The following is an 11,370-nucleotide window of genomic DNA, read 5'->3' as shown; positions in this document are numbered from 1 at the left end:
TTTTTATTATTTTTTTTATCTAATTAAACTATCTTTTATTTAACATGTCAAGAATTAAACTTAACTTATTTTATAATGAGTAATTTTTAAATCATCTAATTTATAAAAAAAGTCACATTTTTTTATTTATTCTAAAAATTAAAAAATAAAAATTAATATTAATACTTTTAGACTAACAGAATTAAATAAAATACAAAAATAATTCTTGAATAAAAATAAAAATATAAAATTTTAAATTTTAAAATATAAAATAATTATAAGATAAAAAATTTATTTAAACATAATTTTTTGTAAAATACTTTATGAATGGACATAAATATAAAATGAACTTTGAAATTGTGATATGAGCACTACTGTTGTCCAACACCACACAAATAAAAGATGACATGTAAATACACATTAAAAAATCAATAAATATATAGCCACTGCTCTTCATTAAGAATAGTTATTTAAGTTCAAATTCATTTTCTCAAATTATTGATACCATTCAAACTAAATATACTTTAAAGTTTTATATCGACCTTGAATAACAGGCATAGACTTTCTCTTTCAATATTGAGAAGGTTTTATATTCATGGTTAGAAAAAAAAATAAAACTTACATAACCAGAGATAGAAGAAGACAGACAAAAAATAATTTAAATGATGACACAATGAATAACTATGTGTTAGTTACAGTAAGAAATCTGACTTTAATAACTATATTTTGTAAATATAAGACTAATAGAATTACCTGAAAGATAAAAAAGAGTACCACCTATTTGTAGTGGAACAAAAAAGAAGACACCATGAGTGAAAGTTGTGCGTAAAATAAAGAAGTAACCGCAATATGAATGAAGAAAAAATAATAATTATATTTTATATCAATTTTTAAAATGTATCACTATTTATTAATAAGGTTAAAATAAAAATACAAAAATTGGACACAATTCTCTCTATTTTTTTTTTGTATATTGTTATAGATAATTGTCAGCCTAATTTTTTACCCATCAATATATTCTATTTCTCACTTCTGGTATAATCAGTATTTTGAAGAGGGCAGTTATTTATGTAATTTTTTGAAAGTTGTTGGTAATTTTTGTAGATGTTCTACGAAGCACTTCCACAAAGATAGTTATGATTAAAGATTGTTCGTGAAGTAAGAACTTTATTGTTTGAAGAATTACTTGGATTTTTTTTTTTTGTGACATTTATGTTCTCCTATAATACCTATCTAGCCCAAACGAATTTAAGACTGAATCGAAAAATAGGAAAATATATTAACTTATTAAGACATTTTTTTAAATATATTAAGAATGAACAAGTTAGGACAATATATTAATTTAATAGGACATTGAACAGCAATAAGATTTTGAACAGTTCGTCAATAGCATTAAAGTATAAATTAATTCAATTAATTTTTTTCTTTTAAATTTATACTTAATGAAAAATTTAATTAATGTTCCTATATAGATATAACTGACTTCAGCTCGTCCTACTCCATGTTTGAATTTAGAGGTGTCCGCGGATCGGATTGGATCAGATATGGCCGAAAATTCGATCTGATCTGCACAATTTTCATCGGATCGGATCGGATATGATATCCGCGCTTTTTAGTGCAAGATCCGATCCGATCCGATCCGCAAATATGCGAATTGGATCGGATCGGATATCGGATCCGCATGATTAAACCTTCTCTTTTTAATTATATTTCTATGTAAAAAAATTCAATAAAAATATTTTTTCATACTTTTAAACTTATTTATTCCTAAAATATTTTTAATCAAACTCTTTCTAAATAACAAAAATAAAATAATACAATATATGAATAATAATTACTAACTAAAACATACAAACAAGCTAAGTAAATATAATACCAAACATATATATATTTATTTATTTTTTAATTATTATTGTGCGGATCTGCGGATTCGCGGATCGGATATGTGGATGTAGAGCAGATATCCGTGATCCGATCCGCAAAGGGTGCGGATCGGATCGGATCGGATCCGATCAATTTGCGGATCAGATCGTATTCACAATTTTCAGATCGGATGCGGATATTTACCGCGGATCTGCGGATACGATCCGATCCATGGACACCCCTATTTGAATTTGCCTATCTTTGATGGAGGCAAAATATATGTCAGTTTTTCAAAAATAAATAACGTAGTAAAGAATAAAGTAGTAGAGATGATATTTAGAGTGAATAACGTACTTTTATGCGTAGTTAAGGTTTTATATTTATAGAGTTGTTGTGTCACGATTACTCCTAATATTGCGAAGCTATTGAGAATTTTAGCCTATTTATGTGGTAACTGTTCTTTAGTGATTTATAGTTTTACCTGAGTCGGGTTATTGCCAACAAATCAGTTAGTAATATATTTATAGTTTGAATAAATTTCTACATCCAAACAAAATACTTAACTAAGTCTAACCAAATTGTTATAACCGCTTTTCAAATCACGCGCCTTCTCCTTCTCTGATTCCTTCTCCTCCTCCTCCTTCTTCTTCCAAATTCGCGTACGCAGGTTCTTCTACTTCCCTCCTCCTCCTCCTCCTCCTCCTCCTCCTCCTCCTCCTCCTCCTTTTTCTTTTTTGTTATTGTCATCACCAATAACACCAACATTTTGTTAACATATTTATTGGTTTTCATTTTCTCTGATATCATCATTAAATAATTTCGGTTCATTTCTTATTTTATTTCTGTTCATTTGTGTGTTAATTGAGGTTTACTTGATGCTGCTGATAAATATTGACCAAATTGTTTATTCCTTAAGTAATTTCGGTTCAAATCTTAATTTTTTTGAGGTTCATTTGGGTGATTCAGAAATGAATTCGATGAATTTTTGTTAATGATGGAGTCTTTTTTATTGTTTGTTCAAATCTAAACTAATTTCGGTTCATTTGTGTGCTAATTGAGGTTCACTTAATGCTACTGATAAGTATTGACCAAGTTTGTTAGCAAAGAAGAATGAAATTATTCATTATCACTTTATTCAATTGTATTAGATTTCACTTTATTCCATTCAGTTAGTTTAGTTTTGAATAAGTAGTTAAAAAGACTCGATCATCAACAAAAACACATTGAATTTATTTCTGGATCCAAATGAACCTCAAATAAACTAAGAAATGAATCGAAATTACTTAAGGAATAAAAAACTTGGTCAATACTTAATTGCATCATCAAATGAACCTCAATTAATTCATAAATAAAAAGAAATTAGTTCAATTTTAAACAAGCAGTCAAAAAGATTCAATCTTCAGCAAAAACACGTACAATTTATTTTTGGATCCAAATGAACCTCAATTAAACTAATAAATGAACCGAAATTACTTCAGGAATAAAAAATTTGGTTAATACTTATCACTAGCATCAAGTGAACCTCAATTAATTCACAAATGAATCGAAATTAGTTCAATTTTGAGCAAACAGTCAAAAAGACTTAATCATCAACAAAAACACATCAAATTTATTTTTGGATCCAAATGAACCTCAATTAAAAGGAGGAAAAAAAATGCAGCAACAATAGCAACAATAAAAGATTGACGATTGAGAAAAAATACATGAAGAAGAAGAAGGAACATGAAAAAGAAGGAGGAGGAGGAGGAAGAGGAGGAGGAGGAATGCGAAGATAAAGAATGAGTAAAGTAAAGAAAAAGAAAGAAGAACACGAAAAAGAAGAAACGCGAAAATAAAAAAAGATATGTTTGCGTTATTGATACATGTATACAAGTTTGATGTAATGAAAGAAATTTTTGTTACGTTTAGACTAATTTAATTAAATTTAGTTAACAAAAAAATTTAAATGCATAGCTGAACTATTATAGTTTATACAATCAAAATTGGTAGATTAAGAGTTATTTATGCATACTTGAAGTTTAGTATCATACCATGATTTTATACCATCAAAGTGCATTCAATTAACAGTTACTAATATATTTGGATTTCAATTAGAAATTTTTTTTGCTATTTGCATCAGAACAAAATGTACAATAGAAACTATATCGAATAAGTACACGACCTACACATGATGTCTGCTGTACACTAACAATTTATGATACATAGATATTAACACGAATACAAAATACATTACGAAATAGGATATGTGGACATACGGATTTTATATTTTTATAAGATACAAAAATATAGTATATATATATATATATTTTTTAATTATTTTTAATATTTTTTAATTATATAAAATATTTAATTTTTTTATTTTAATAAATAATAATATATATTATTTTTAAAATTATTTTAAAATTCTATATTAAAAATAAAATTATACATATTGATATACAATAGTATTTAAATATATCTATTTTTTATATTTTTTTGTTAAAATATAATTAAATATAAAAAATAAAAGTGTTAGACAAATATTAAAATATCATGTCTAAAATGTGTCAGGTAAGTAGACACTACCGCTCATAACAATTATAAAATAGAATTATAAAATGGATTGGAATTGTATATATATTGGGAGAGTGCACTAGGATTACGAGCATTCCTCCTGCAACTTCTTTATGGGACCAAATCTCTGCCACATAAGCAAAACTGCCCCACGACTACTACTACTCTTGCACTTATCACTTATGTTCCCTTCCAAAGCATCCAAAGTCTCCCATAAAGAGAAAGTCCTCCATACCACACTACATGCATATTCCATTCCCAACAACTAATTCATATATCACGAATATAATTATTTAAACCATGTCTATGCATATAATCTCTATTTTTCCTTTGTTTTTAATTCTGATTATTAAGCAAGCATCAATCTGACACAAACAGTACTAACACATATCATATAGTAGATCCATGGCTACTAGTATATATATTATTTTATATATACACACGGTGAGTGAACGTATAGGAGTTATACGCAGTCAATCAAAAAGAGAAAAGAAAATGAAAGAACCTAAAAAGTTTATTCTTGTCTTCTCATCCCTATTCAACACGCACCTTTATTCCCAACAGAAACTACAATGAAATTACCTATTCATTATTTTAGCTTTATTGCATGAATATTATCCCATGGAATTAAACAAAAGGATTAGCATGCATCTCTCTCTCTCTCTCTCTCTCTCTCTCTCTCTCTCTCTCTCTCTCTCTCTCTCTCTCTCTCTCTCTCTCTCTCTCTCTCTCTCTCTCTGTGATAAACACATCTTTACTCCAATAATACCGTAGGGAAAAGCTCGAATCTAACGCAGAATAAAGCATTAAAGATGTGTCTGTCTCCTATACTATATGATATCATATATTTATTTCTGAGATATCACTCTCTAGCTTTCCCAAATACTAAACAGAAAAAGTAACCCTAGCACATAGAATGCAACTTGTCTTGTGTCATTCAAAATAAAAGACCTACTCATCAGTCATCAGTAATAATTTCAATAACAAATTTTGAACGTGGGTTCCCTCCTCCTTATTACTGGATAGATCATAGAGATAGGAATATATGAAAGACGCAAGTCATAAAGGCCTATAGAGAAGCAAAGTGTACCCTACTAACCATCAACCGTAACTAACTTAATATATAAATTTCACAGGAAAACGTGTGCGCGTGTTTCTATTCTATTACTATTATTTTTGTACATATATTGCAGTTCAAATTCATGTGTAGAGTACTACTGTTTGGTCAGTTAAAGGATCCATCAAAACTAAAAGATCTTATCGAAACTCAACTCCTAAAGTAGCATTTCTTTTTAATAGGCAATCACCAACACCAATAAAAGCTCCAAAAGGAAGCTATGAATTCGTGCAATCACTGGTAACTCGTAACGTCCAACCACACTCACACAGCGTAATATCTTTTAACGGTTTACATCAATAACGGTTCAAAGAAGTTCTTTTAAAACAGTTTACAACATAGGCTTCTACTTTATAACAGTATTTCTACCAATTTCTACCAACTCTTATTATATCTGTGTTTAATGAAAGTGTCTTTATGGATATGTCTAATAAAATTGTCTTTATAAATATATTTTTTAGATATGTCTTTTTATACATGTGTTTAAAATATAATAATTAATTATTATTGATAATAAGTTAGCAGATAATATGTTTGCTACCTATATTTTTTTATTTGTTTAATGTAATTAAATATCTCTTCTTTTAATAGCAAAAGTACCTATCTAGGTGTACTATATATATTAGGGCAAAGCAGTTTGCAGAAACTCATCGGTATATTTGATATTTCATGTAATGTGTAAAAGAAGCAAGTCAGTAAAAGGGAAATTATACAAACATCTTAATTAAAATAATAAAATAATATGAATAATGAGAGAAAAAAAGATACTATATCGGTAATAGTGATGATTTTGATGCATTATCAAACTGTTTCTTTGTGTGATGAGGAGGTAGAACAGCAGCGAGCTTTAATTTTCTTGCGGTTATTTTCATTTTCTTGAATTTGATTCAATTTGTTCTTCCCTCCTTTGTTGTTTGTTTCCAACTTGATGTATGTGCCGTTACAGTGCACACATGCAGCAGTTATTTCCGTTGAGACTCGAAAAGCCACGCCCTTTATATATATATATTTGCATTAATGAAAAAAAAAAAGAAGAGGAAAGCGCAAGTGTGGATGATTACTTTGCCAGGGGTCTGTTATTATTACCCATGAAGATGAGGCTGAGGCTGAGGCTGAGGGTCAGCCCAATAAGAAGAGTACTTCAACCACTCAGCTTCTTGTGGGTTTGTGTTTGACATTGATGCCTCCTGCAATGTAATTTAATTTAGGGTTAGCCTTCTGCACACTTTGAATTGCATTGAAGCTCATCCAAACAATCATTTCTTTCTAACAATCTACTCATTCTCATGCAGCAGTGATGTTTTTATTGCCACCTACTAGCTAGAAGTTGCATAATCATGTGTGTGTGTTTGTTTTCTAACTTTTTCAATTGGCACTTAGAAAGTTCAAAGATGAAAATTAATAAAGAGAAGGATTCTTTCCCTCCTTGTCTTGGAGATCTCTTTCCTTCAAATTACCATAGTTTGACGGATTTATTAGTCTACATATTCTCCTTACTTTTTTCTTTTCTTTATTTCCTTCTGCATATGATATATTCTTATTACTTTACAATGGGAAAAAAGAAATATAACATCAACATAAAGCAAAATTAACCCCGTAAGCTATTAACAAAGGTAGGAATATATTCTTTCATATTCAAACTTAGTAATAAAGTTTAGATGACAAATAATAATTCTTTAATCAATAATTTCATTTGTAAAATAATCTAATGTTAAACAATAAATATGACATAGAGTTCTTTGATGTAGAAAGATTAAAACAAGTATGACAAAGTAAATGGTGCAATAATATGTGAAGTGGTTTGATGACCTTGTATACACACGGTATTAATGTAACTTAAAGAAATTCATATAACAAATAATTGTATTGGGAATTCTTATTCTTGGATGTAATTCATTCTTTTAATTTCCTCCATTATTGTGCAAAGAAAAGATTATATTCTGTTCTTAGATACAGAAACAAGAAGAGAAGAGAAGCAGCATGTTGAATTATTCCAGTCTTTAATTCAAAACAAGAATAAATAAAAAACTGGACCATGTTTAGTGTGATATAGTTTGTATAGTGCGCATAATAGGTGACAAAGTTGATGTGAAGAGAGCTGAGTGAATTAGTCTCATTGTTCTTACTTTGGTGATATTATGAGTGGTTGAAGTTGAAGTGCAGCCCATGATGAGTTCCTCTAAACCAGAAGCAGAGGTTCCTCCTACTACTTTATTATCATGCTGCTGCATCATGTGGATTTTCAAAGGTCAACGTAGCACTCAACAACAACAATAACCAATCTGCACATAGAAAGTACCTACCTGGTGGAACTGAGGAGGAGGAGGAGGAGTCATGAATCTAGCGGAGATAAGGTCGTCAAGGATGATGGAAGTGTTGTGATGGAAGACTCCAACAGGATTTGATGAAGGAATATGTGACGCTGGTGTGCAAGTTTCCCCTCCTATTCCAACTTCCTGCTACAAGGTCATTGCTCTATGTTAACATGCACCCAAGTCACTATATATTGGTAATGTTAGAGAAATAAAAAAAAAATAGTCAAAACTTTTTATTTAATATTCATTAATTGTTGCAATATATAGTTGTTACGATAAATTAATCACCTCATTATGGAGGGTTTTTCTGAGAGGGATGAAGCTGCTGAAATGTTCCATAGGAGGGAATCCAAGAACGGGACAGGTGTCATTATTAGTTTTGACAGGGGGAGCAACAGCAGTAATTGAAGAAGAAGAAGAAGAAGAAGACCAACTGCATTGCCTCGGCTGAGTTTGGTAGAAAATCTTAGAGACGACGAGCTCCCCGTCTTTCTCCTCTTCATGGAGTCCGAGGTGGTACTGATGCATGACCCAGTTGGTCTTCTGGGGCTTCCTGTTCTTGCCGAAGTTGGTGTACAACACCAGAATCTTCTTGCACCCCTTCTGCTTTCCCTTGAGCATAACGGCCCTTGTCTTACCGGTCTTGTGCCACCGTGTCTCTCCTCTCTCGGCCTCCGCCTCATCGTTTTGAAGAATCTTTCTTCTCTTCCGTGTTCCAGTGGTGTACGCCCTTGATGGCCTGTGAAAGAAGTGTCTGCTCAACCCATCCCTCGTCACACCTGGGAGCTTCTCGGGATGGGTGTAACAGATTCCATCTTCTCCTTCAATGGTGGGAATGAACTCATCGATCAAAGGGTGCGATCTCTTTGCCTCTACTTTTGCTTCTAGATGCTCTATCAGTTCTTGGTCTGTTGGATCGAACTTCACTCCCGCTGGCAGACCTACCCACTCCCACTCCGCCTTCTTCCCGCTGCTGCCTTCAAACTTATGTCCACAAGCGGGGCACTGTTTCAACGATGATGCACACAATTGATGCTCTTCTTGCAGCTTCGCATCTATCAGATCCATCTTATTCATCGACTCTACTTCTTTCCTTGTTATTTTCAATTCTTTTTCTATGCAACAATCCACTACTGCTACTACTCATGATCATTCTCTTCTATCTATAACTCACAAATCCAACACTTTGATTAATATATATTGGAACTGGATCACATCTTCCAATCATCTACTTCATCATATAACGATTCGATTATTTAGAAACTAGCTAGTGGCTCCAGGCTACAACGAATAATAAAAACAAAATTATTATTATACCTTAATCGAAAATACTAATAACTTTTTCTCAAGAAAAGCAACCAGTGGTAGCTAGGCTACATATATATTTTATTTAGAGTATCAACAGAAAATTAATTTGTGCTGAATATATGAAATTAAGTATGCACTATATGCAGGAAACCTAGAAATTAAAGGAGAGAAGGGAAGGATGTAAAAAAAAAAAAAAAAACTGTTAGAACATATAATAGATTGGAGGAGCAATAAACCTGCTGCTTTAACCATAGAAATTAAGCATAAACCACATAGAGCTCTCTCTCTCTCTCTCTCTCTCTGCAGCGACGAATAAAAATTTATAATAAAGGAAAAGTTGGGTGTGGCTTCAAACACATAGCACAGAATAGCACCTTTAAGACTTTGCTAATTTATGAAGCGGATGTATGTAGTAATAGCTAGGCTGCTCGGTTTAATTATGTGAGAAGAGGAAAAAGGAGAAATGAATAAAGAGAGAGAGAAACAGAAACAGGATATAATAAAGAAAGAAGGAGAAAAGAAAAGAAAAAGAAAAAAAAAGAAAACCATCCAGGCCGTTTGGTTTATTCTAACTAATTAAAGTTGAAAGCCCATGCTGCCTTCGTCTCTTCTCTCTTGTATGTGTATGCTGCTTGCTTCTACTACTTGAGGAGGCAGGCAGAACCTTTCTTTCAGCCTTCACTGCTAAAGCAAATAAAGCACAAAACGGCACAAAATTATATATATATATTTGGAATATATAACTAAAAAATACAAGTTTGAAAAATAAATAGTCCTGTATATGAAAACAAGAATAGAAAAAAGGAAGACAAACATAAATAATTGATTAGAGAGAAACATATATATTGCGAAGCTTTCTACCATAGTTAAGCTATGGGAAGTTGGGAACCATACACATTAAAATTAACTGATCACTTGTTAATACGTGTCAGAATCATAGAAATAATTAGGCGCGGAACATCCATGGATGAGTAATAAAAACGACTTATATATAGCTTTAACTTTGAAAGAATTACAATTTAATTAATAGAGATGTTAGAGAATGAATAAAATTTATTATTTTTAGACCATTAGTTAATTAATAATGTTTAAGTATAGAGAAATGTTAAGGGGTTAGCAAATTTTGTAATTTGTAGTTATTAATTAGTTATTAATAGTATTTTTAATGGTGTGAGATTTCATCTAATAAAAAATATATTACTCATTTTTCTTTTGTTGATTAAGTACTGACCAAATTTTAATAAAAATGCTGATCCCTAAATTTTTTTAAAAATATATGATCACATTTTTAAATTAAAAAAATTAAATTAATAATTAAAAATATTAATAAAAAATAATAAATTATACTGATTTTTAAATTTTTTTATTAATTAACATCTACATTATTTTCACTGCACGTATAACAAATTCATGTATATGGAGCATATCTACATACATAATAAAGCCAAAATTATCTTAGAGAGAGAGAGAGAAGAGAAAAATAGGGGGGAGGGGGGCAAAGGCTGATAGAAACTCACATGGGTATTGAGCTGGAGTGGTGATGATGATGCCTTTTGGCATGAATGTTTTGCACACACTCACTCACTCGGAGATCAGAGAGGTTGCTTGATAATCAAGGAAAATAAATGTGCAGTCTAGTACTTGATGGACCACCACCACCACCCTCTCTTCTAATTACTACAACTATTATTATACTAAATCATATATTAATATATATTTTTGGATTTAAACTTCTGAAACGAAACTTGAACTAGAAGCACACACACCAAACAGTTTACTGTTTTCTTTACTACTATATATATATAAAAGGGTGCATTTTCTGACGGCCGTAGTTTTGTCGTGATTATGATGATTATAAATAATAATGCTAGTAACCAAGATAGTTCTAACCAAAAATTAACTAAATGTTTCTGGATGAATCCAAAATCTCTACTTTATACTAGGTATTAGGATGTTTTTTGATTTATCATGTTTTAGGCATTTGGAGAGAGAAGAAGGGTGAAGAGACGAAACTAATTGAATCAGTTTCCGTTATTCACGTTGCAATGATATTAAAGGTATCTTCTCATAATTTAAATATGGTGAAACATTTAATAACCAATATTTTAAATTATAAATAAATAAAATTAATTACTATATTTATAATTAATTAAATTGTTCTATTTTTTGACTGATTTAAAATTAGTTCCATATACTTTTCTTTATAAAAAAATCATCCAATTGTTTATTGACATC

The 11,370-nt window shown here is 30.6% G+C and overlaps 1 protein-coding gene across 4 annotated transcripts; it reads right to left on the bottom strand.

The window, feature by feature from the left end:
• Positions 1-6,148: 6,148 nt before the first annotated feature.
• Positions 6,149-9,837, bottom strand: LOC107630204 (NAC domain-containing protein 75-like). Of its 4 annotated transcripts, none has more exons than XM_016333279.3 (6): positions 9,372-9,837; positions 8,116-9,108; positions 7,816-7,971; positions 7,639-7,734; positions 6,599-6,699; positions 6,149-6,505 (listed from the first exon to the last, which is right to left on the bottom strand). In XM_016333279.3, the coding sequence occupies exons 2-6, from the start codon at positions 8,902-8,904 to the stop codon at positions 6,475-6,477; spliced, it is 1,173 nt and encodes a 390-aa protein (XP_016188765.1). In that variant the 5' UTR covers positions 8,905-9,108; positions 9,372-9,837; the 3' UTR covers positions 6,149-6,474. The 4 variants fall into 4 exon arrangements, with proteins under 4 accessions (XP_016188765.1, XP_016188764.1, XP_016188767.1 ...); XM_016333278.3 differs by having other exon boundaries at positions 7,639-7,737; positions 7,816-7,968; positions 9,372-9,826; XM_016333281.3 differs by having other exon boundaries at positions 7,816-7,968; positions 9,372-9,826.
• Positions 9,838-11,370: the final 1,533 nt, after the last annotated feature.

The sequence above is a fragment of the Arachis ipaensis genome, chromosome B3 (assembly GCF_059453495.1).
Source record: "Arachis ipaensis isolate K30076 ecotype BB chromosome B3, ASM5945349v1, whole genome shotgun sequence".
Lineage (NCBI taxonomy): Eukaryota > Viridiplantae > Streptophyta > Magnoliopsida > Fabales > Fabaceae > Arachis > Arachis ipaensis.
Note: the sequence above shows the minus strand (reverse complement) of the source record. Positions and strands in the feature narration are given on the sequence as shown.

What these genes read in the sequence shown, in the direction of transcription:
- LOC107630204 (XM_016333276.3), bottom strand. Translation starts at nt 8,904, where the DNA reads ATGAATAAGATGGATCTGATAGATGCGAAGCTGCAAGAAGAGCATCAA. An exon ending in GAAAAACCCTCCATAATGAG is followed by an intron (nt 7,972 to 8,115) that starts GTGATTAATTTA and finishes ATGACCTTGTAG; the next exon opens with CAGGAAGTTGGAATAGGAGG. An exon ending in CCACTCATAATATCACCAAA is followed by an intron (nt 6,700 to 7,638) that starts GTAAGAACAATG and finishes ATTACATTGCAG; the next exon opens with GAGGCATCAATGTCAAACAC.